This window comes from Mugil cephalus, chromosome 14 (genome assembly GCF_022458985.1).
Source record: "Mugil cephalus isolate CIBA_MC_2020 chromosome 14, CIBA_Mcephalus_1.1, whole genome shotgun sequence".
Lineage (NCBI taxonomy): Eukaryota > Metazoa > Chordata > Actinopteri > Mugiliformes > Mugilidae > Mugil > Mugil cephalus.
This window is the reverse complement of record NC_061783.1, coordinates 22,916,809-22,943,009: the sequence shown is the minus strand read 5'-3', so window position 1 is coordinate 22,943,009 and position 26,201 is coordinate 22,916,809. Positions and strand designations below refer to the sequence as shown.

The window sequence follows — 26,201 nt, the reverse complement described above, 5'->3', positions numbered from 1 at the left end:
CAGTCGCTGCCGCAAACACTGAATTTATTTGACAACGTCAAACAAACATCCACGATCTCTGACCCCGGTTTCCTCAAAACGCTCGTGAAACGCACATAAACGTGGTAATTTTATTTTCCCCGTTAATTAATTATAATATCTACAAGAGTTTCCACTCGTTAGAGATTCATTCACATACAGAGGAATAAAAAATAAAAACACAAACGGGTCAAAACATGATGAAAATAAACACAAAAATGTGTCAGATTAAAACCTCGTTAATATCATTTAGCTTGAGATGATACAGACACACAAACTCTGTTTAACCCTTTACTTCCATTTATTATGGATTTATTTATTTGGAATATTCTGATTTTAAACCCAAATATTTTGCCGTTTATTAAATTGACACAAATCTAAAATGATGAGACTACGAATTAAAATCTGAGCGTGTCGATTAAATAACACAAAATAATTATAATTCATCTGAAATAACAGGTTTGTAAAGGTGGAGAAATTAACTCTAAAAGTGTAAACATGGTTATTTTTTTTAACATGGACGTCAATGGAGACTGACTCACTTTCGGAGTCAGCCTCTAGTGGACGTAAGAGGAACTGCAGCTTTTTTTTGTAACTTTCTCCTTTTTGTTGTGTTTTGTTGTTTGTTGTGTTTGCAGTTGGACGTCCTCATGGAGTCAAGACAGAAGTTGTGTGTCGTTTGTAGCCTGGAAGCCTCATCTACAATTTTATTTGTGAAAGTCGATGAAAATCGTCTCAGCTGGGAACTGATTATTATTATTGTTTTATAATAATATGATTATTGTTCCCGTGATGATCTCCTGGATTATCAAACTGATTTATTAGAGGAACAGTCGTCCAGTTCTGGTCCCTTTAACTCATTTTAGTTCATTTAATAAACTAATAACGTGTTTGTTATCATCAGAAATGTTTGTTAACCCACGAAGAGAAACTCTGGAAACTCTGGAAACTCTAGAAACTCTAGAAACCTGCCTGGTGCACGGATGTTTCCGGGGAAAAGATAAAGTAAAACAGGAGGTTTCTGAGGAGGCGTCGCTGAGGAGGAGCAGGAGGAGGCGTTTGTTGGTGCAGACTGGTCCTGGAGTGAAGCTCGGCTCAGTAGAAGAAATAAACTGGAAGAAAATATGAAGAATAAATGAGATAAAAGTGACGTCGTTTGTAAAATAAGAGAAAAAAAAAGACAAACTCACGGACGATGACGCCGACGAATATGATGCCGATAATCGCCATCATGATCATCATCTGCAACACAACAACACAACGTCTGGTTAGCTCAGACCTCCCTGCCATAACATTATGACCACTGAGGACCCAGTCTCTGCTTCTCCTCCTTCATTTCAGCATTTCTGACCTCCTCCTCCTCCTTTTTCTCCCTATTCTTTTCCTCTTCCTCCATCTTTTTCCTCCATCTCCTTCTTCATCCCTTTCCTCCTCCTTCTCCTCCTCTTCCTCCTGTTTCTTTCTTTCCACCTGAACATTCATTTTTTTCCAGCTCTGAGGTCAAAACGTTCATCCTGACCTCTGACCCTGATTAACATAAACTACTGCAGAAAAAATAAAAAGAAGATTTTTAAAAAGGGAGAAAACGTTTAATCCCATTAATTTAAATGAAAGTGTCGTCATGGAAACGAGAGGAAGCGGCGGCTGTTTCCTGTTTGAGGTTTGAGGATCTGTGAAGGTTTTATATTTAATACTTTTATAATAATAATACATGTGTGTGTGTGTTGCGTCACGGGTCACAGCTGGTTCTTTAATCCTTCTCTTTAATCCAGATGCAGATTTCTCCCCGTCAATCAAACCTTAATCCTCCTCCGTCTCTGCTCTGATTGGACGAGCTGGGATGTGGGAGGCGGAGCTTCGACGGATGACGTTCAGACATTAAAGCACGAGGACGAGGACGAGGGTAAATATGGAGACTCAGGGGAATCAAACGTGAGAAATAAATAAATGAGAGGAGGTCGGTTTATTTATTTCAGATTTTCCGTTAGAGGCGCAGAGAGAAAAGACCTGGAAATCCTCTCTGACCTATTTCCTGGTCATAACATGAAGCCACATGTTATTATAGTCGGAGTGTCTTTTCTTTTCAAGTGTTTAGGTTTTCAGTAAATTACTCTTTTAAACAGATGTAATTAGAGAAAAAAAAATGTCACATGATCGTTTTTAAAAGATATTTTGTTTTCACAAACACGTTGCAGTTACATCGATGACCACCAGGGGTCTGAGAATCACTGGTAGAGACTAAATAATAATAATAATAATAATAATAATAATAATAATAATAATAATAATAATACTAGACCAAAAAGGTCAAAATGTCGACTTTATTCTCCACATTATTTCATTTTTTTCTCATGAAGTGATTGATTCTCTGACATAAAACATGAACCCAGTGGTTTTATTTCAATATCTTTGTAAATTTTTATCTTTATCATTTAATCTTTCACATATTCCTCAAATAAGTTGTCTTTGACATGAGGTCGTTTGGATTAATTTATCTAATAGTTATATTTTTATAATAATATAACAATTTTTGTTATTATTATTATGTAAAATATTAATTCAGTCTCGTGTTGGGATCATTATTGGATGTTATTTTTTTTTTACCTTTTTAAAAGCTGATTTGTCATAAAATGTGAATAAAAAGTGATAAATGAACATGAAATATAATAAAAATCTTTTTAATTTGTTAAGTTTGCAGCGTAAAACACACTGACTGTAACTCAGTCACATCTAAATGTTATTAACTTATTGTTAATAGTTTTTCTTTTGCTGAATGTAAAGAGATTAATAAAAATAAGTTAAAAGTTAAAAGTTACTCGTCAGTATTTAGTTGAACACTTTGGTTGTTTTTCAGAATGAAACTAAATTTTAAAGAATCCAGAAGCAGATTTTTATTTCTCGTCCACAAATAGAAACGAGTTTCTAACGTGAAACACGAGGACGTGTGACACCTTTAATCTTTAATCCTCCTTTTATTTATCTCTGAGTCAACATGACTTTAAATATGTGATTAACATCATCCTTCTGTTTCATATTTAATTCTAATTTAATGGAGACACAGAAATAATATTTGTTCTTCAAACCAAATGTTAGAGAGAAACTAGAATATGAAGCTAATTAAACATATCTCAATCACTCAGGGACCTGGACCAGGACCAGGAACCAGGAACCAGGAACCAGGACCAGGACCCAGGGACCAGGTACCAGGACCAGGGACCAGGAACCAGGAACCAGGAACCAGGTTCCAGGACCCAGGGACCAGGAACAAGGACCCAGGACCAGTACCAGTACCAGGGACCAGGGACCAGGGACCAGGGACCAAGGACCAGGACCAGGGACCAGGGACCATGACTAAGGACCAGGAACCAGGGACTAAGGACCAGGACCAGGACCAGTACCAGTACCAGGGACCAGGGACCATGACTAAGGACCAGGGACCAGGGACCAGGGACCAGGACCAGGACCAGGGACCCAGGGACCCAGGGACCCAGGGACCAGGACCAGGACCAGGGACCAGGAACCAGGACCAGGACCAGGACCAGGGACCAGGAACCAGGACCAGGACCAGGGACCAGGGACCAGGACCAGGGACCAGGACCAGGCTCTTTCTCACCTTGCAGTTTTTCCACCAGTACTTGTTCTTGAGTTTGGCGGCGCTGCTCTCGAACTGTGAGGCTCCCGCCTGAAGCGCGTCGGCTCGGTCGTCCAACTCCGACAGCTTCTGGTCTCTCTCCAGGACTTTGTCCACGTTCACGCGCATGATGTCCACCACCTGAGAGGGACGGAGACGGACCAGAGGAACCGGACTCAGTTATACAGTGATGGGACGGAGACGGAGACGGAGACAGAGACGGAGACAGAGACGTCCTCCAGTCTCTCAGTTCTTCTCTGTTACTGCAAATCAAGTTAATGTACTTTTATCTGGGTTTTATTCTTTGATGGTTTTGTCTGAACTGTATTGAACTTGTACTTTTATTTTTATTTTATTTGTACTGTGAAATGTAGAATAGATTAGAATAGAAATGAATAAAATAGAATAGAATAGAAAAGATTCCCTCTACTGTCATTATACAGTTTATAATGAGCTTCTCTTTGTTCCGTATTTTCAAAATAGTGCAAAAGTTTTTAATAAGGGAGAATTGGAAAAAATAAAATATAAATATAATATAAAAAGAAATGTAAAAAAATATATTTAAATATATATATATGTTAAAACAGATTGAAGAGACCAGCAGCATCAGTCAATACTACACATTGTACATTATGCTGATGATGTTAGTTTCTCTGTGTTAGTTTCTCTTCATCTCGTTTGTGTTGTTATTGACTCTGTTCTCTGTTCTACTCCATAGTTTAATGAGTGAAGTCCTGCTGGTTCTGACCTCGTCCACCTGGGCCTGGGTTTGCTGGAGCCGCCTGTTGCTGGTCAGGTTCGGGGCCGGAGCCGGGGGCCCCCCTTCGCCCTCGTTGGCCCCGGGAGCACCAGCGTCTGGAGTCGACCTGCAGGTACAAATAAAAAGCAAAGGACGTTTCTTCAAAAAACACGCTAAAAATTAAAAATAGAACATTTGTTTTTAAATAAATGTTTTAATCCACGTCAGTATTAATCATAAATACCAACAATTAGATCATTTTATGAACTTTAACTCTTTATATGTCAGTGTTAAATATTTCAATAATATAAATGTAAAGTGGATTAGTAGCAACATTGATATTAATGTTTTTTTTTAATTGTAGTGTCAGATTAAAAAAACAAAACAACATGATCTAAAGAAACATTTAAACAGTTTCACATAATAACATAGTTTTCCTCTTGTGAGACGTTTTGCTGAGTCATGACTCTGCAGCTACGTGAAGCTAACGTTTAGCCACCGTGAGCTAATCACAGCTCATTAATTCAACTTTAATTCATTTACACGTTCTCCAAAGTTCCTGAGAACGTCAGAATGAGACGTTTAGTCAGAAATCACGAGATAAACGACGCCTAGAAGCAGATTTAAGACGTTATTTTGAGCGAATGGAGGAAGAAAAGTCGCACGTTTCATCACCTTCACGTCTGTGAAGCTTAATGTTGTTGTAAACTCTCTGCTTTGGATTCAATTCATGGTTTTCTGACTCATATCTGTAGAAAACACGAGTCAGGAACTTTTCCTGCTACTTTGAGTTAATTCCAGGATGAATTATTTGTTCTTTTTACAGCTTATTGACTCGTACGATGAAGAAACACACTTGCCAAAACATTAGGTACACTAGTTATGCATCCTAACATCACAGCCCTGCGCTAAACTAATTATCTGGCCAGTAGGTACGACTGCTGCGTTTAAGGTATTAAATAAGTGGCACAGATTTTTACTGGATGCAGCGTCGGTTTGAAATCTGTGAGTTTATGGAAGCAGAAACACGTCGTATTGATTCTAAACTTGTAAACGTGTCTCACCCAAGTCAACGGGAATAAATCAGAGCAAAATGTGTTTTTAGTTAAACCTCCCAGAGCTCAAATAGACGAGGTTTGTTTCGGCAAAATGGAGAAAGATTAGTGCAGCAGCAGCAGACGGACGGATGGATGATGGATGGATGATGGATGGATGACGGATGGATGGAGATCAACATGCACGCTATAATACTCTGCCTCCCTTCCCCCACCACAAACAATACTTTACATCAAATCTCATTCTTCTTTTCTAAAAAAGATAAATAAATAAGAAAACGTCCATTTTTTTGTGCTATATTAATCAGAAGTTGTTTTTTTTTTTTTTTTTTTTTTGCAGACTGGGCTGAATAAAGTCTTCGTCTGTTTGCTGGAGTAAGAGTTGAAGTGTTGGAGGAGACTTGGTGTTGATGGATGGGGTTTATTGGAGGTGAGTCAGCCGGTGAGTCACGGTCGTATTTCTGCAGAGTCAAACTGCTGCAGCTCCCAAGAAATTTACAACAAACTGATCACAAGCAAAAAAACTGGTCAGAATAAAAAGATTAAAATTTAGAATAACATTAATATTAAATGTGCTGGATCTGCCCAGAGCTGAAGGTTTAATAACATGTTCTTTAATTACGATTCATTTTAACACAACACAGACATAATAATAATAAAAAGAAATATTTAGAGGTTTATATTGAATCAGAAATGAATGAAGGGATGTTGGATACTCACATGTCAGCGGCAGAACGATGGAGATAATCTGAGAGAGAGGAAGGGTGAGGAAGGAGGAGGAGGGAGGAAGAGGAGGAGAGAGGAAGAGAGATCCAAGCTGAATATAAATGAAGGAGGATGACTTTAGTTTTCTCCTCTGGTAGAGATCTCCTTTCACTTTTTCTTTTACTCCAAACAGCAGAAGCAGCTGAACAGAACAATAAATAAATAAATAAATAAATGAATGAAGTGCGTCACACACAAACCCTGCCCCCTAATCACACCCACTCTTGTCCAGGCCACGGCTTTAATACCGGGAATGAGTATTATTGAGATAAGCTAGGAGGTTTCCTTAAATGACATCAGCATGTGGATGTACATTGATTAACAGACAAAATAAGCTAAACCTTAGTATGTGTTGGATTAAGTAGTTATCTGAAAATAAAATAAAATAAATGGACTGAAAAGTTAGCTAAACATAATAAATAATGTAGTTTAAACCATAGACTGTATAAAGATAGAGCCCCTGGTGGCCGGAGGCTGCACTATAGGTCAGTATAGGCTCCGCCCCCTCATTTTAGTGGATGGGACTAAAATGAAACACTAAAATACACGTCAAATATATATATTTTTTTATTTTCAAAAGAGGGTTTCTATAATTATACGTTGTTAATATTATATCGATTTATGCTGAAATTATAAATTTTCTAATAATAATTTAATTTGGTGTTAGTTAATCAACGCTATAGAACAGGAAGTGACATCATGATCACGGGTTGCAATGTTAACCGCTCCGTGAAAAGGTCTCTGTGGGTCGCAAATAAAATAAAATAAAATAAAATAAAATAAAATAAAATAAAATAAAATAAAAAATAAGGACAGTGTGTAATGCAACATTTCTGTGTAACTCGTGGAGGTAGAGCAGAGTCACGGAGTAGAGTAGGGACTCAGGATTCAAACGTGCAAAATGGCCGCCGGCTGCGTTTACGAGAAAATAAAATAGTACTTGAAAATGTTAAAAACAAAACGTTTAAGAAACGTCGAGTTGTACAAGTTCAGTTGCCCCTCTTGAATCGTAATGTCCTTCTTAAACTTTTTGTTTTTTTGGATATACCATGACCTGAGTGAAAATAGCTTCGGTTAGCTTGCGTCAGTTTGGCTAACAAACGGAAGTGGTCACGGTTTAAGCTAACAAAAAGTGAAGGGTAAAAAGTTATAAGGTTAAAAATTATTCAATTAAAGTAAAGGACGCTAAAACAAACACTGAAAAGTCAACTTAAACCCACCGATTAAGTAGTTAACAGCTAAACAAAATAAACAGCTAAAGGTTGATGTAGAAGCAACGGTTTAAATGATTAGCTAAGAGCTACCATTTTTTTAGCTAACGCTACAGAGAAAAACGGGTTTAAAATATCTAAAATTAAGATTTATTCTCATTTTAAACTTATATTGGTAATTAATTTGTATGTATGGTTGTGTTACAGTGTGATGATATTTAGTTTTGGTCGTGTAAAGTTGAGTTTTAGTATTTTTTTCCCTCGGATTATACATCTATTTGTTCGTCGTATTTTTATGGATTCCGGTTTTTTATGCGAGTATTTTATGACTTTACTTTAATGTTAGGATGTTTCTATTTAACTGTGGTTTAATAATCAGGCTGGTTTCAGGTTTTTATTTTAATTAAATGGTGGAAATGGAGGTGAGGCCTGCAGGACTTCATGCTAACATGGGTGTTTGTTTTGTATATATTTTATAGTAGTGAAACAATACAGTGGGTTTAGATTGAATTATCCATCTCTTGTGTTGTGGCTCAATGTTATTGGTCAAAGTATATTTAAAATATCTGTAATTTGTCCTAAATTTTAGTTTTCTAGTCTCAGACGAGTCACCATTCACTACCAAGTTATTGACGTTTTAAAAATGTGAATATCCACGTCTGTAATTTGGTAAAATGTAGAAGTATTGAGTGAATGTATAACTACTTTTAAATAATAAATAAAAACTAAAAGAAAAGTAATGCAATTGAATGTGTTGCTTAAACCAGGGTTTAGCTGGATTTAGTAAATAATCTGATTTTTAATATTATAGCTAATAAGAAAAAACTAAACAATAACTGAAACCTAAACTAAGACTTAATTCAGACGAGTCTTTCTAGTCTTTGGTGATCGATAAAGGTCTGAAATAATTCTTAATAACATAAATAAATCAGTGGCTGCTGGATGTGACTCAGTTCCATCAAATTTAAATATTTTATATTGTTTAAAATGTTAAATTTGTACTTTCTAGTGATGTCATCCTTCACCTCTTCATGAAACAGAAGCTTATTGTATTTTGTAAATATATACGTGTGTGTGTTAAATCCAGTGAACAGTTCGTCTTTCACCATCTTTTATTCAGTCAATATTTTGCATCATAACATTTTTCAGACATTCATCTCGTACACAAACACTTTTTTTTGTTCCTCCAGTGTCGTCTTCATTCTTCCGTTTCATTTTAATTCTTCATTAATCGTCTTTAATTTGATCCACACTTCCGTCCTCTCTCCTCAGGTTGTCGTGGTTCAGGATAAATATTGAAGCAGTCTGGGATGTTTGCATCTGATTTGACATTAAAGGAACAATTTTCAGCTTTTAGTCCATTTCTAAAACCGAGAAAGCGTAAATAAAAATGTTCTTGAGTTATTTTAGTCTGAAATGAAATGAGCTCAGGACTAAAAGTGAAAATGTTCCTTTAACGTTGTCAGTGTTTCTGTGATGAACTCAGCAGGTTATTAACAAGCAGATGGATTTAAAATCAAGTTTGATCAAACATTTGTACGTGAATTCGGTTTAAAGTTTCGTTTCTGCAGATGTGTTTGCTCTTATTTCTTCATGTGCTACAGCGCGACTAACAAATAAACGAATAAAAGGTTAAACTGCATTAATTACAGCTAAATTCACATCGTAGGATGTGAAGCTTGAAGCAGCAGGTTAACATCACTATTATTATGTACATTACATACAGAGTTTAGTCTTTACAAACTGTACAATTTACACAAATAAAATAGCTTTTTACTTCTCTAAAATAAAATGCTCTCTGGATCTATTGACTTCCACTAAACGTGGAGGCTGGCTCGTCGTGTTTATTCCTCTTTAGCTAAAAAAATAAATATTCAGGTTCTCGTCCCCACGTATTTTAGCAAATAATGTCACTAAAGATTAAAGGGCTTAACTTTACTCATCGATATGAGACAAAAGTATCTTACAGCAAAATTTCTTTAAATCTGGCAGGTGAAATAAAATAGATTAGTATAAAGTTAGATGTTGTTCCACTTTATCTGTTGTTATTTTTTATTTTTAATCTAAATTACCCATAAAATGATATTTCACTAAGCAGAATCAGAATCTACAGTCCATTGTAGTTCAATAATGTTCATTTGATCGATAATTGTGTCGTTTAAAGTTTATTTTTGACTCATTCACTTTCTCTCAATAAACTATTAAATGTTTGATCTCAGTTTAAGGCAAGTTGGACTTTTATAGGTTCATTAATTAACGTTTTTAAATGTGCAAACAACTGGACGTAATAAAAATAAAGGTTTCATAAGTAAATAATGTGCAAACCGTTTTCTTTGTGCGTTTCCTCCTTAGTTTCACACATAGTGTTCATGTCGTCTCTCAAGAAAAACTACAACAGTAGAATTTAGTTTGATCTTCAGAGACGTGACCACATTTAAGACTTAAATGATTCATGGAAGACTTAAACCTCGGTGCGTCTGTGTGGATTTGTATGTGTCAGGGTTTCCTCCAGGACAGAGGAGGAATGGCAGCGTTGATGTCGCAGCAGGAATCTCCGCCCTCAGAGTCGACAGGAGGAGACGACTTCTTCTCCTTCTCGTCCCCGTCAGACTCGTCCACGGTCAGAGGGACGAGGGAGCTGGACTTCCTGGAAGAGGACGGAGACTCAGAGCTAAACACATGGAGATGAAGGTTAGTGTTGTGTTTGTGGGTGGGTGGGGGGGTGGAGATGGGGTGGAGAGGGGGGGTGGAGATGGGGTGGAGGGGGGGGTGGAGAGGGGTGGACGTTACCTGTCTCCCGTCTGGGTGATGAGTCTCCTGCATGTCTCCATCTGGACGTCCAGGCCTCTCTTCATGGAGCACATCTCCATGTACTCGTGCAGGTGTCGGTTCATGTCGCTCTTGGCCGTGGCCAGTTCCAGCTGATGAAGGGGGAACAAACATTAACACTTTCATTTTAAATGATCTGAGTCTTGGTTTGATTTGTAATCAATAACTAAATCACGTCCTCTTATAGTTATTATCTCATTTAATTATACTGGGTATGTAAACCTGCACACACAGCAGCATTGGACACGTTAGCAATTATAACAAATTAAGAACAAATATAATGTTTCAGAGTTTGATACATCTAAAAAAAAAAAAAAAAAAAAAACTAAAGAGAATTTTTGATAAAAATTTGTGTAGGAAAGTTGTAAATGAGGAAAAAAAGCAAAATGGTTCAAAATTGACTAACAATCAAACTAACTTCATTTTATTTGATTCCTGTTGATTGATAATGTTTCATGTCAAATCAACTCATTGATTAAATCAAAAATATTGCAATAACTGGAAAAATTAGTTCTCTGTTAAATAAGAAAACCTCACTACATCTTTATTATTCAATGATTTATTGTTTTACCAGTTATTCTGATATAAAGCTGATACTCAAACTAAACTGGAACCAACTCTTCTCATTCATTAAACCTGTTTCACAAACTTGGCAAAAATGAATATTGATCAAATCAACAAACTCCACATTTATTTGTATTTGGTTCATTAAATAAAACACTTTCCCCGTTTCTAAATAACTTATTTATCGACAATAATCAGTTTCATAACTGTCCAAGCCCAAAACTAAAGAGAAATTTTGATAAAAATTTGTGGCAATAAAATAAATACAGTAAAAATAAATAAAAGTTTCAAATTAAATAAATTAACTGTAAATAAATATAAATAAAGTGCTAATGATATTATTGCCTTATAAACTCTTCTTAAAACTTAAATCCTTCTTTCTTTTTTTTTAACATGCATTAACCTTCTATTTTACTGTCGCCCATTAAACTTTTGCTGATGTTTATCGCAGCGTTAAAGAACTGACTCACTGCCACCAGGTGGAGGGAAGCTGCATTGCAGCCTCGTCGCCCACAGATGCAGAACTGATTTGTTTGCAGCCCAGTAGGTGGCGCTCTGCCACATGGTTAACAATCAATGGACTCAATAAAATGACCGAAGGTTGTATTTTTTTTCTTATCGTGCACAAACTACCCACATTTTATAACCTTAGCTATTATATTTTAATTTCCATTCCACACTGTACATACAGAATGTATATTTCTATCTTCCTCTATTTTTCAGAGCGTTGTTTTTATTTTTGTGCATTCTTTGAAATGTGATATATTTTTTAAGGAAAAAATATTTTGTATATATTTATGGAAACCCTAAGCTGCCATGTGTTCACGTGTTATTCTTTTATGTTTTCCTGTGACAACTAGTTCCTCTGTTTTCTCCAGATTTTGAGTTAATTATCTCGAGAAAACAAAGTTAATTGAAAATAGTTCTGTCATGCTGACTGATGGACGGCCTTAACATTAATACAGTAGTAATAACAATAATAATAACCGTACTGTAAAGTACTTTAATGTTTGCTAGATAACCATTAAGATCTCGAGAAAACAGAGGAAATTAACTTGAGGAAATAATATGTGGATGTATCTATTCTTGTCTAATACGTGGGATACAAAAAAACAAAAAACAAAAACGTCTTATGTCTTTCAGGTAAAAGTTTTGGAGTCGGCTACAACAGGAAAACACCCAGGATGGATTTTTGTTTGTATAACTAAAATAAAGTTGCTCCAGTGAAACTACACTAGGATCTGAACGTGTTTCACTAAACCACTCGTTAGATTTAATGTAGTTAAGTGTTAAATGTTAAATGTTAAGTGTTAAATGTTAAATGTTAAGTGTTAAGTGTTAAATGTTAAATGTTTGTGTGCTCACCTCTATCTGGTCGATGGTTTCCTGATATTCCTTCTCTCTGGTCTTGAACAGACTCTCTGTGTCTTTGATCACGGTCTCGATGGATTCATCCTGCAGCTGAACGCACACAGGAAACAGCTTCAGTTTATCTGAGTCATTAAACGCTAAAACGTTAAAATCCAACATCCAGGTTATTTTATTAGGGAAATTTAAAGATGGACTGATACCAAACTATGAATTGTTTTAAATAGTTTAAGTAGTTTTAATTAGTGGCTTTTATTAAGTAAAAATAAAACGCCAGAGCCGTTAGCATCTGTTAGCTTCTATTAGCTTTGTTGTGTTTTGTACCTCGACTTGTGTTTCCACCCCCAGTGAATATCCAGGAAAATCCTCCCACAGCAGCAGAGTCTCCTCCGTCTCCTCCCAGGCCAAACTGTCACAGTCGTCCTCAAACTCACACTCCCTGCTGTACACACACAAATACACACAAACGTTCCTCACATATAAATATAAATACAAATATATCAGTGTTATCACACGACACCTGTTTGTTTTATTCTCATAAAACACATTCACTGTCAGGAAAAAAGCAAAATGGTTCAAAATCAACTAACAATCAAACTTCATTTTATTTGATTCCTGTTGATTGATAATGTTTCATGTCAAATCAACTCATTGATTAAATCAAAAATATTGGAATAACTGTAAAAACGTGTTAAATCTTAAATAAGAAAACCTCATTAAATCTTTATTATTGAATGATTTATTCTTTTACCAGTTATTCTGATATAAAGCTGATACTCAAACTAAACTGGAACCAACTCTTCTCATTCATTAAACCTGTTTCACAAACTTAATATTGATCAAATCAACAAACTCCACATTTATTTATATTTGGTTCATTAACTAAAACACTTTCCCCGTTTCTAAATAATCAATTCATAACTATCCACGTCATCATGTTTTAGTTTAACATCCCAGGATCCTCACGTCCTTAAACTTTCTCCAAGATCATTTAAAGTTAAAATCCGTTTTCTCTTTTTAAATAAATCCCTGTTTATCGTTTCTGTTCTTCCATTATTGTTATTGTTGCTGTATCGTGTTTTAAAATGAGCCGAACGAAGCGATAAAGATCCTGAAACACCTACAGCTGGTTGAGGACCCGCTGCATCTGCTCGTTGATCTGATTGGCCGATGTGCTGCACGAGTCCTCGTCTCTGGCTCCGCCCCCCTCGCCCTCCGACACGCTGGCTTCGTCCCCGTCGCCGCTCTTCTGTGATTGGCCGCTGTGCTTCCTGGTCCGGCGGCTCAGGGTGGAGGGCGGAGTCGGCACCTGCTGGTTTAAAGGGTTCGTTTACGTTAAACGATCGTTTACGTTAAACGATCGTTTTAATCAGATTAATCGCAATTAAATATCGTTTATTTTTTTATCTATTAATCATTTAATGAGAAAACAGAATCAAAGAATCAGATCGTCTTTTTCTTGGTTTGTCCTCTTGTCTTCTCATCCCTTGTCTCCTTGTCCCCTCATTGGTCTTTGTCTTTCTCTCGGTTTGTCCTCTTGTCTCCTTGTCTCCTTGTCCTCTTGTGTGTCTTGTCGTCTTTGTCATATTTTTGTCTTGGTTTCTCTTGGCTTGTCCTCATTGTTTGTCTCATCTTTGTCTTGTCTCATTGTCCTCTTGTCTTTGTCTTGGTTTGTGCCCTCACTTCCTCATCCCTTAGCCCCCTCAACCCTTGTCTTTGTCCTCGTCACCTCGTTTTTCTTGGTTTGTCCTCTTGTCTCCTCATCCCTTGTCTCCTTGCCCCCTCGTTGGTCTTTGTCTTTCTCTCGGTTTGTCCCCTTGTCTCCTTGTCCTCTTGTGTGTCTTGTCGTCTTTGTCTTGTCTTTGTCATATTTTTGTCTTGGTTTCTCTTGGCTTGTCCTCATTGTTTGTCTTATCTTTGTCTTTGACCTCTTGTCTTTGTCTTGGTTTGTGCCCTCAGTTCCTCATCCCTTAGTCCCCTCTTCCCTTGTCTCCTTGTCCCCTCGTTGGTCTTTGTCTTTCTCTCGGTTTGTCCTCTTGTCTCCTTGTCCTCTTGTCTCCTTGTCATCTTTGTCATATCTTTGTCTTGGTTTCTCTTGTCTTTGTCTTGGTTTGTGCCCTCACTTCCTCATCCCTTAGTCCCCTCAACCCTTGTCTCCTTGTCCTCTCGTCCCCTCGTTTGTCTTGGTTTGTCCTCTTGTTTGTCTTGTCATTCTTGTCTTGTCCCCGTCCCCGTCCCCGTCCCTCGTCCTCGTGGCTGCAGACGTACCTGGAAGATGTGGCTCATGTCCTCACAGTTCCTCTGCTGGGCGACGTCGCAGAGACGGGCGGTGATGTCGATGCGGCGGCAGATGTCCATGTCCACCTTCATGGCCTTCTCCTGGATCTTAGTGTCCAGCTCAGACCGGTTCTGAGGGAGGACGGAAAAATATCAGACCGTGATTATTTCTTAAAAGACACAAACATGAGCCTGATTAAATGTAGCAGGTTTTTATTCTTCTCTTGTGTAAACGACGATTTATTGATTCTGAAAAACCATAAACATCTGATAAAGAGTCTCCTGATGAAAACGAACCGTCCTGATAACTCACATTCACGCTGTCAAAATGTCTTTAATGTGAATTATTCCTCTCAAATAAAGAAACTGAGGTTTAAACAACACAAAAAGTTCATGTGTATGTTTGTCTGTGGGTTAATATTTAGTCTGGAAGTAAATAAAAAATCAATAAAGAGCAGGAAATAGAGGTAAACCAGGTATTTATATCATTTAGCCATAATAGTATAGTAACATGTTCTAGTAGAGTAATATTGATGTATTTAAACCAATAAAATACTAAATAAAGAGGTTTTGTATATTTAGAATAATAATCTAATATTTTCAGTAATAATAAATTCAGTGTGATAGTGAATTGTTTTTAAGAAATAAAACATAAGTCCCAAACATTTATCTAAATAGAGACAAATGAAAATAAAGATTAAATTAAAACAAGTATAACAATTACAGTTGTTCCAGTGACATTTTTGTTCTGTTTTTCTTATTTAGGTGGATTCTCAGAGCGATTGTTCATATTTCAGCATAAATATCAGATACAGAAACGTGTGAAATTAGATTTAAATGGATGAAAATCAAGTATTTAAATCAGGACGAGGTTTAGTTCAGTGGGATGAGTTTTCAAAGTGCAGAAATAAATAGAAGCAGTAAAAATAAACTGTAATTATTCAATAAAAGGTAACTGCTGCTCCTCATTCCTCCACTAGGGGGCGCAATGTTTCAGTAAGAAATATCAGACGCAGAACTAAACAGCTGATGGCAGCATTTATTCTTCCTAAGAATATATTTATGAAAAACTTTATACTTAAACTTATGAAAATGGAAATTATAATTTGTTTAAAAGTGAAATCGCGTCACGAGAAACTAGAAACGTTGGATTATACACTGAACTCATTTTTAAAAAATGTTTTTACATCATATTAATTACCTGAAATGACTGAAACCATCCTTGAAAAAAAAATTATTTGACACGTATTTTAGTGTTTCGGCCCAAGTCTTACCCACCAACATGGAGGGGGTGGAGCTTATGACCTATAGATGGCAGCAGCAAATTAGGCAAATTAGGCCACGCCCCAATTTGGGTGGGAACAAGAATTTGTCGGCTGGAAAGTGGGTGAACTCGTTATATTTTACTCTATCACTCACTGAATCTCTGGGTAATGAATGAATCTGTCATCAGTTCATAATGATTCCATGATGTTGAAGTAATGAATCGTGACATAAATAAAGAACGAAGCTTAATCAACATTAACGCTTTCATTAAAAAAAGAACAGTAACGTAACTCTGTCGTAACCTGCTGTTATTTCAGTTCAGTACAAACATTCACTACTTTGACTTTATAACATGAATGTTGAATTTTTAACATTATAACTGCGATCACTGACATTAGCTAACGTTAGCATCATAGCTATAAGCGTTTGCTGCACATATACACATCAGGGTCCTTGTCTTTTCATCTCCGTCCACCTGGTTTATGGTTTTATTATGAAGCCATTAATTTCTTTGGTTTTTGTTCCTCTCTCCTGAGGGGAGCAGAGAAAATCAAACCTCATAGTCTTATCTTTTAAATGGTTCAAAGAACGACACACACAACGCAGCAACTTCTCCTTTGTTTACAGGCATGAGGGGGCGTGGCCTCACCAGAGATGAAGGGTCACTGTCGTCTATAGAAATAATAAATTTACGGCTTCATAATAAAACCATAAAACCATAAAACCAGGACAGAGATGAAAAGTCGATATGTGTGTACGTCGTAAATTATGATGCTAACGTTAAGCTAATGTCAGTCGTCGGAGTTACAATGTTAAAAACTAAAAATTGTTGCTGACAGTAGAAAACGACAGTCACTGGAGTTGGAGTTAATATCTGCTATGACGCCTCCGGCCACTGAGCGGCGCTGTTCTACAAGCTTTGGCTCCGTCCGCCTGTGGTCTGAGGTCATAGAACCATAGAACCATAGAACCAGAGTCCAGTCTGGATATAATGATGTAAATAATAAATAAACTCACGTTACTGACGAGTCCTTTGAAGAGAACCAGCTCAGCCTTCAGCTGCTTCACCCTCAGAGACAACTCGTCCTGGCAAAGCTCGCTCTCCTGGAGCTCCTGGTCCACACAACAACAACACAACGCAACAAAATACAATACAACACAACACAACACAACACAACGCAACACAACACAACACAACACAACGCAACACAACACAACGCAACAAAACACAATGCAACAAAATGCAACGCAACACAACACAACACAACACAACACAACACAACACAACAACAACACAACACAACACAACACAACACAACACAACACAATGCAATGCAACACAACACAACACAACACAACACAACACAACACAACACAACACAACACAACATAACACAATGCAACAAAACACAATGCAACGCAACAAAACACAACACAACACAACACAACATAACACAACACAACACAACACAACGCAACAAAACACAACACAACACAACGCAACAAAACACAACACAACGCAACACAACACAACATAACAACACAATGCAACACAACACAACACAACATAACACAACACAACACAACGCAACAAAACACAACACAACGCAACACAACACAACAACACAACGCAACAAAACACAACACAACGCAACACAACACAACACAACACAACATAACACAACGCAACGCAACGCAACACAACACAACGCAACACAACACAACACAACACAACACAACACAACACAACACAACATAACGCAACGCAACGCAACGCAACGCAACGCAACACAACACAACACAACACAACACAACACAACACAACGCAACACAACACAACACAACACAACACAACACAACATAACACAACACAACACAACACAACACAACACAACACAACACAACATAACACAACGCAACACAACACAACACAACACAACACAGCGGGTTCATCTCATTAATCTGTTTGAATCCGTGTGAAGCTCAGTCTCTACAAACCAAAGTAAAATCTTTCACCTCCTCCAGCTCTGACACCTTCTCCTGCAGCTCCATCCTGGCCGTGTACTCCTCCTCCCACCTACAGGTAAATAATGAGAAACTATTAACATTAGACAGGATCAGATATAATAATATACATGTAAACCTGCAGCCGTGTACTCCTCCTCCCACCTACAGGTAAATAATGAGAAACCATTAACGTTAAACAGGATCAGATATAATAATATACATGTAACACTAATAATCCTCTAATAATCTGAATGAACCTCCATCACATCACACTCATTTCCTCCTCGTTCTCCTTTTCCTCCATTTACCTTCTTCTTGTTCTCCTCATTTTATCTTTTTCTCCTCCTAATGTTCCTCCTATTCCTTCTCTCCTCCTTATTCTACATCTCCTTCCTTAAAATTTACATCTCCTTCCTTAAATTGCATCTTCTTACTCATTTCTTCTCCTCCTCCTTATTCTATTCATAGTTTTATCTTGTTTTATCCTCCCAATTTTCCTCCAATTCCTCCTCTTCCTCCTCCTTATATCTATTTTCTTCTCCTTTTCTCATTTTCCTCCTCTTCTTTCTTCTTCTCCTCCATTTATCTCAATCTGCTTCTTCTTTTTACTCTTTTTTATTCTCCTCCTTTTCCTCCATCTACCTTCTTCACTTTAATCTGTTCCTCCTTTTATCTCCTCCTTACTCTACTACTTTTATCTCCTTCTTATTCTTCTTTTATCTCTTTTCTCCTCCTCTTTCTCTCTTATTTAAGATGAGATTCATTCATCCCACGATGAGGAAATTCTCCTTGTTTTCTGTTTGTTTATTTAATCTCTGATCAGAATTATTCATATATTTCTGATTAAAATGAGATCAAATTAGTTTTGTTCTAATGAGAGAACAGACGGAGACACTGAGATGGGACAGAGACACTGAGATGTAACTGAGGGACAGAGACGCTGAGATGGGACAGAGACACAGAGATGTAACTGAGGGACAGAGACACTGAGATGGGACAGAGACGCTGGGATGGGACAGAGGGACAGAGACACTGAGATGGGACAGAGACGCTGAGATGGGACAGAGACACAGAGATGGGACAGAGACACAGAGATGGGACAGAGACGCTGAGATGGGACAGAGACGCTGGGATGGGACAGAGGGACAGAGACACTGAGATGGGACAGAGACGCTGAGATGGGACAGAGACGCTGGGATGGGACAGAGACGCTGAGATGTAACTGAGGGACAGAGACACTGAGATGGGACAGAGACGCTGAGATGTAACTGAGGGACAGAGACACTGAGATGGGACAGAGATGCTGAGATGGGACAGAGGGACAGAGACGCTGAGATGGGACAGAGACACTGAGATGGGACAGAGACGCTGAGATGTAACTGAGGGACAGAGACACTGAGATGGGACAGAGATGCTGAGATGGGACAGAGGGACAGAGACACTGAGATGGGACAGAGACGCTGAGATGTAACTGAGGGACAGAGACGCTGAGATGGGACAGAGACACTGAGATGGGACAGAGACACTGAGATGGGACAGAGACACAGAGATGGGACAGAGGGACAGAGACGACGTCCTTGAAGCTTCCGTCTGTTTATGAGTCTTATCACGTGTCTCTGCAGGAGGACGGTTTATTCAGCGTCACAGCTGATTCAGCTCATGACATTTAAAGCTGAAACAACAGAGACATGAACGTCACAGTGAACATGGAGATTATCAGCGTTGGTCTGAATCAGAGGCTTTAACAGCGACTACATGTGGGTCAGAGATATGTTTTATATTTTTACAGATAATCTGAAAAAGAAAAAAGAAGTAAATGTTTCGCTGCATTAGAAGAAACAACGAATCCAGACACAGAAACCTGGTGTTTAGTGTCAGATAATAATAATTTATACTGTATTTATTGATGAAGTCAAACCTTAAGTTACTTCTTTAGTCACGTTCTGGAGGGATAAGATGAGTTTGTGGATGTTGTTGTTTTGTCGACAGTAACTATTTCAGCTCCAACAATAAATAACAATAAAACAATAAACTGAATATTTGTGATTATTCCTCGTCGTCCTTTTAATGCTACAGTATTTTATGGTTAATGTTACTTCTCAGTAAAGCTCTTAGCGTTAGCATCTTTTATTTAGCTGCATTTATCACAACTGATCCACTTTTCTAAATAAGAAGATGATCCTCTAGTAAAAAGCCGTTGAAGCTTTGTTGTATAAAGTAAAGATCATACTTTAATATATTGTTTATTAAACCCAGTGTTTAAATCTGTTTACTGACGTCATTGTAGGTCACAGGTAGTTTTACTTTAACTACGCAGGTTTATTCTTTGATAGCGAGTCTGGGAACTGTTATTTACGAATAAATATCGCTTAGTGGTCGTTCTCTAAGGGATTTACTTGGTCACAAACATGTTTTTTTTAATATAGTTTTTATCCTCTAAAGAAGTGACATTATTTGAATCCCTCTCTCACGGTCGTCAGTGATGCAGGAAGCAGCTCCATTATTTATTTTACTAAGGAGACATTTGTTGAAGGAATTGCTAATATTGGACCTTTTTTTGTTTTTGTGACACGTTTTATTGTTTAAAATAAAAGTATTGTTGCACGTTACTATGTTTTGTTGAGATCAGGTGAAATCTACCTCATGTCTATTATTTACAACATTACTGCTCTTTAGCACTTAGTCAGATTTACCTATAATCTTAGTTCCTACACTGAATTTGTTCTACACACACACATGTGTGAAAACTAAAGGATTTATTATATCTGCACTGAACCCGTCGTTTGCTTCCCAATAAAAACATTTTAACGGCTCAAGGTGTCGACACGACCTCCAGATTCACTTCATCCTAAACTGATCAAGTGTCTGAGCGAACAAACAGGATGACGCTGCAGAAGAGAAGAGAAGAGAAGAGAGGAGGATGGAATAAAGAGGGAGGCACAAGCAGAGAGAGACTCAGACAGAGGAGGTGGATGGGGGAGGGAAGAGGAGGAGGAGGTGGGAGGAGGGAGGAGGAGGAGGGGAGGGAGGAGGGTGAGATTAAAATGGAGAGGGGAGGCAGAGTGGGTGACATCACTGCTGGTGGTCACAGGCCAGTGCTGCATTGCAGGTACCAAGAGGAGGAGGAGGAGGAGGAGGAAGAAGAGGAGGAGGAGGAGGAGGAGGAGGAGGAGGAGGAAGAGGAGGAGGAGGAGGAGGAGGAGGAGGAGGAAGAGGAGGAGGAGGAGGAGGGGGAGGAAGAGGAGGAGAAGGAGGAGGAGGGGGAGGAGGAGGAGGGAGGAGGAGGAGGAGGAGGAAGAGGAGGAGGAGGAGGAGGAGGAGGAGGAGGAGGGCGACAACAACGTCTCCCCAGACGTTTTCCTCCCCTCAGATGAACATTTACTCTGTTGGTGAAGATGACTCATGTCTGCAGGACAGTTTCCTTTAGTTAAACTCCTGCCAGTTTATTAGGAACAGCAGGAAACACATCCTCATATTAGAGTCAAAGAGTAAAAACTGCAAAAACTAAAACAACTCGATGGGATCGAGAACTGATGGGAAGTATTTTCCTAAAAGTTTGGCAAAATGCAACTAGATGTGAAACTAGAGGTAAAATATTGTGGATGTAGTTTTAGTTTCAAGGAAAAGTTGTTTAGAAAGCGAAATATCTGAACTGAATCCTTTCAGGAAATCAGCTTCAGAGAAAAAAAAGAAAGAAAAAAAAAGGAAAAAAAAGAAAAAGAAAAAAAGAAGAAAAAAGGGAAAAAAAAGGAAAAAAAACAAAAAAAAGAAAAAAAGAAAAAAAGGAAATCAGCTTCACTACCTGAGATAAAAAAATAAATACACAATAAACTATAATAAAGTCAGTAATAAAGTAAATATATTTAAGGGCATAAGAACTATTTACTGAGCTTAAATAACTAAGCACAGAATAAAATTATGAAAATGAAAAAACAATTAATTTCCTGAGATACAGATAAATGGTTCATCAAACATCCTCCAGTCCTAAGGATATTATAATAATAATAATAATAATAATAAGTGTAAATGTTCTCGTTACATAAACAGTGCAGGTGGAGAGTGAGTTTATTATTTGTAATTTAGTCACGTAGAGTTTTAAGTTAATGAAAGGAAAACAACCCGATCATTAACATGCTAATTTAAGAAAAAAAACAAAAAAAATCAACCTTCAGACATTTTCTCAGAGTTACAGAAAAGGAAGGAAATAAACCTATTTTTATATGTACTTTATTAACTGTTATTGGATATTTCAAATTTGAATCAGAAAAAAAAATAGATTTCTTGACCTCAAATCAACTCGACAGTAACGATAGCTAAGGCTCATGGGTAATGTAGTATTCAGAGTCGTCCTTCTTACCAACCTCACAACTAAACGAGTAGAAATAAATGAACTTATGTCTCACAGCCTGAAATGAACCTGGTTTAAACCTGAACACTGAGGAGCAGTGACGTGTTTTTCTGGACGTCCTGTCTCAGCTCAACAACAAACCAACGCACTCAGGCCTTTTTTTAGGAAAACACAGCAAACGTTGTGTTACAGGATGAAGATGAGCTGCATCACTGCATCTAAATATCACATGACGTCTCACAGGAAACACAAACAACCACAATACTCAAGTATTTACAACAGAATCCAGGAGATTATATATTTATTGGACTCTGGACTCAACATGTGCAATAATTTCCTGCTGTGCAATAAGTATTTTTACTCTAATTACCTAATTATTGGACATATTCTTACTGCCTGATAGACAGATATCTTTAACGCCTGGGATCCAAACACTATTCATAAATGTACATTCTGCAGTGGAGACCACATCCCTGTTTTATTAACACTTCTTCTTCTTCTTCTGTCTTAATGGAGGCAGGTTTGTGCTGCAGCTGCCAAAAACTGCAGAAGAAAAATCCCTGAGGTGGAAGTAGGAGATGATTTAAACAGAATCCATAAAGTCCACTCAGGTCCAAGGCTTCAGACAAACAACAACAACAACAACAAACACTGAGCCCTTTAAAAGAAGAGAAGTTTCCTGGAGACAGATCTTAGACCAGAACGTTTAAAAGGGACGAGCTACGTCAGCTTCTTGTTTTTCTGTCGTCTTTAAAACAGAGAGAAGTCAAATGTTTCCATTGATCTGTAGATTTCCTGCCCTCGCTGACCCAACAGACGCTCGGCGTCCTGCACATAAACTGCTCAGATAAACAGATCTCATCATCCTGACCGGCCTCAGGATCAGGTTTCAGCTTTTCAGGGTCGATAAAACGCTGAGAGCCAATAAACGCTGTGGAACGGAGGCTCCACGGTCACAGATCCATGATTTTAATCTGTTTCCACGTCCATGTGTGGTTTAACATCTGGAACAACATCAGTCCACTTCATCCAAACAAATGCTAACAAACTGATTAACCCTCCTGTTTCCTTCTGTTTAATAACACTTTTTATCATCCGCATCAATTAGACTCAAACAATTTAAACCTAAAAAAAAATGATCCATGTTAGAAAAGTTGTTCCCAAGTTTATGTGAGTTATTTAAATAAAATCTCCACCTAGATCATCATGAAATCACTGACTGACCTTAAACCAGAAAGAAATATGTTTATACTCTTGTTCTCTATGACATTTGGTATTAATTATCTATTATCACTAGAATAAGAACATATATGATGTAGGAGTCAGTGTCTGTGTTCCCATTAAATCATTATTTATTATTATTATTTTATTTCATTCATTGATAACTACCTCATTCTTATTTTATTTTTATTCTTACGTCTCGTTCACACGTTTTTCTTATCTTATGACTCTTGGACAAAATAATTTGCCTGCAAGGGAACAGAAAGAAGAATAATCTTAAATAAACGGCTCCTTTAGCCCCAAAAAATTAATTTACAAGGAACTTAAATTAAAAAAGCAAAATAATGATAATAATGAAATGAAATAGAATAAAACAGCGGTTTCCCAACACTGACAGTCATGTTTAATTTTAGTTCCCAAGATACAAACAAAACAAAACACTGATGTTTCATTATGTTTCCTTAGTGGCTTTAATTGTTCTTTTAAATGCACATTTTGATTTGGATTCTTTGTTCAGATTGTTCCACAAAACGATTCCTTTCACAGAAACACAACGTTCCATGAGTTTAGTCGTGAAAAGTCATTAAGAAGTAAGAAGTTAAACAGTGAATGAAGTGAAATTGACTCTACGGATAAATAACAGGAGGGTTAATGAAGCAGGAAGATTCATTATTAGTGTCACTTCCTGTTAGGAGGCTAATCAATACTTTGTGGTAGATTTCCTGCAACACTAAAGAAAACACATCCACCTCCATTCATGCACCATGTTTAAATAACTCCTACCTTCTCTTGTATTCGTCCCTCTCCCTCTTCACCTTGGCCAGAACGTTGTACAGGGCCCTGATCTCCGGGGTGATGGTGTCGATCTGGACCCCGACGCCGTCCGGGTGGGTCCACGAGACCCCAGGTCCCGTCGCGTACGTCTCCCTCCCGGCGCCGAACCGGCGGGTGTGGTTGAAGGACCAGATGGTGCCCGGGAGGAACCGTGGAGGAGCAGCAGGAGGAGGAGGAGGAGGAGGAGGAGGTGGAGGAGGAGGTTGGGGCGACGTGCCGTTGGTGTTTGTCCCCGCGTGGGACGTGTACCTCTCGTTGATGTTGTTGGTGATGGTGGTGATGGTTCTGGACGGGTCGATGGGGCTCAGAGCCGGGCTGGTGGTCGGGTTGGAGTTTGAATCCAGGTGCTTGTTGTCAAAGAGAGGAGGGGGGTTCAGGGTGGGGGAGAGGAGGCCCCCGGGCAGGTAGGCAGAGTTGTTGGCGTTCTGCAGGGGGATGAGGCCCGGTCTGGTGGGTATGATCGGCCCGATGAATCCGGTCTGGACCCCCATGTCTTTGGTCAGGGGCTTCTGGTGTCCGTCCCCGCTGTTCTCCTCTAACGCCTGCTGCAGCTGCTTCTCCAGAACCTTGTTCCTTCGCTCCAACTCGTGCACTTTGGCCAAGAAGCAGCGGAAGCGCAGGTTCAGGGTCTTCAGCACGCTGATGTTGGAGCCCAGGTCGTTGCGCAGCGCCGTGGCCGCGGGGGGAACCCGGTGCAGGTAGGCGAGGCCCGACGGGGGCAGCGAGCCCAGGTCCAATCCGGACAGCCCATCGGCTCCGAATCCGCCGTGGTCACCGAGGAAGTAGCCCGGTTCCGGGATGGCGGAGTCGGTCTGGCCCGTCATCTGGTGGTGGTGGTGGTGGTGCTGATGCTGATGATGCTGCTGCTGCGGGGCGAGGAAGCCGCTCTCCCCCAGGACCGGATTCATGCTCGAATAGGAAAATCTGAAGTGCTCGAAATCCGGCATGAACCCAGGCGTCTAGGTTTTCAGTTCCGCAGGTAATGACGTGTAAAAATCTGAATATTATCCTGGAGCAGAGTCAGGCCCGGCTGCTTCTTTCTTTTAACGCACAGGACCTGTGCGCTAAAAAAAAAAAAAAAAAAAAGGGCAGACGATGCGTTTTAGCAGGATGCTTTAAGGGCTTAATGGCAGAATCACACAACACAACGTAATAATTGCACATCTGGATTATGCAGCAGAATTAGATGAGTTTTACGCAGCACTAATTTCTTAGGATCAGAAAAACATGCCTTATTTAAACGTTAGAAGCGCCGCAGAAACATGCTTTACTTTGACATGCATTGAGCAACGTACCTGGAAATCCGAGCAGCAAATAGTAGCGTTGGTTGCAGGTATAAAAAAAAAAGGTTGAAATCTGTGCGGAGCTGCGTTGCTGCAGAGCTCAGGAATAAACAGGAGAGAATGACTGCGGCTGTTCTTACCGTAATGGCACTGAAAGAGGGGCACCTACCACATCAAGCTACGGTAATAATCATAGTAGAGGCGCACATATCTGAAAAGTGCGAAAATATGGGAAAAATAATAATTTGTTATTGGATGTATTTAAATAGCATCGTTAAAATCTGAATCCCACTTAGTCGAGTTTCAGAAACAAAAGAAAATCCCGCATGTATAGGTCTCATTTTAAAGAAAAGTGAGCATATTTCTGAAATTAAATCCAGGGACATTTATAGCTCGGAGATAAAAATAATAAAAAAAAAAGTTATCCAGATGAAATGAAGAAACTGTTTTAATTTATTCTGACGTATTTATTCACATTTGAACTGCGACCGGCTACCGTAATAACTGTAGTCTGCACGCAACATGCGTAACCCTTTTTGTAATTCAAAAACACGTTAAAATAGAGGACAGAATCGTGGACAACTTTAGCCGGGGAACAGGTCGTTCAAAACTGTCCCCAGAAAACGGAGACGTCTGGTCAACCTATTTTAACGTAGTTGTATTTGTGTCACCTCCTTGTAATTTTCCGCCATTAGCTACGTGTTAGCATTAGCTAACGTTTGAGTATTGGCATACATTTGATTAACAACGCCAACCGTCCGAGATGGATACACGTAGGTCATTTA

At 38.6% G+C, this 26,201-nt stretch overlaps 2 protein-coding genes and 1 long non-coding RNA gene across 7 annotated transcripts; 1 reads left to right on the top strand and 2 right to left on the bottom strand.

Moving 5' to 3' along the window:
* Positions 1–7: 7 nt before the first annotated feature.
* Positions 8–6,417, bottom strand: LOC125019557 (vesicle-associated membrane protein 1-like). The gene is made up of 5 exons (XM_047604394.1): positions 6,164–6,417; positions 4,398–4,515; positions 3,632–3,790; positions 1,209–1,260; positions 8–1,130 (listed from the first exon to the last, which is right to left on the bottom strand). Coding segments are annotated over exons 1-5 (348 nt in total). The 5' UTR covers positions 6,166–6,417; the 3' UTR covers positions 8–1,113.
* On the top strand, positions 5,799–12,038 carry LOC125019558. The gene is made up of 4 exons (XR_007114091.1): positions 5,799–5,873; positions 9,920–10,110; positions 11,264–11,412; positions 11,956–12,038. It is a non-coding gene; the product is annotated as an uncharacterized LOC125019558 (long non-coding RNA).
* On the bottom strand, positions 8,517–25,739 carry LOC125019556 (non-homologous end joining factor IFFO1-like). Of its 5 annotated transcripts, none has more exons than XM_047604390.1 (10): positions 25,429–25,739; positions 24,083–25,197; positions 17,740–17,800; positions 16,741–16,836; positions 14,449–14,589; positions 13,305–13,492; positions 12,505–12,619; positions 12,178–12,273; positions 10,210–10,340; positions 8,517–10,090 (listed from the first exon to the last, which is right to left on the bottom strand). In XM_047604390.1, the coding sequence occupies exons 2-10, from the start codon at positions 25,078–25,080 to the stop codon at positions 9,916–9,918; spliced, it is 2,001 nt and encodes a 666-aa protein (XP_047460346.1). In that variant the 5' UTR covers positions 25,081–25,197; positions 25,429–25,739; the 3' UTR covers positions 8,517–9,915. The 5 variants fall into 5 exon arrangements, with proteins under 5 accessions (XP_047460346.1, XP_047460344.1, XP_047460347.1 ...); XM_047604388.1 differs by having other exon boundaries at positions 12,505–12,622; positions 25,429–25,734; XM_047604391.1 differs by having other exon boundaries at positions 8,517–10,066; positions 12,505–12,622; positions 25,429–25,734.
* Between the last annotated feature and the right edge of the window lie 462 nt (positions 25,740–26,201).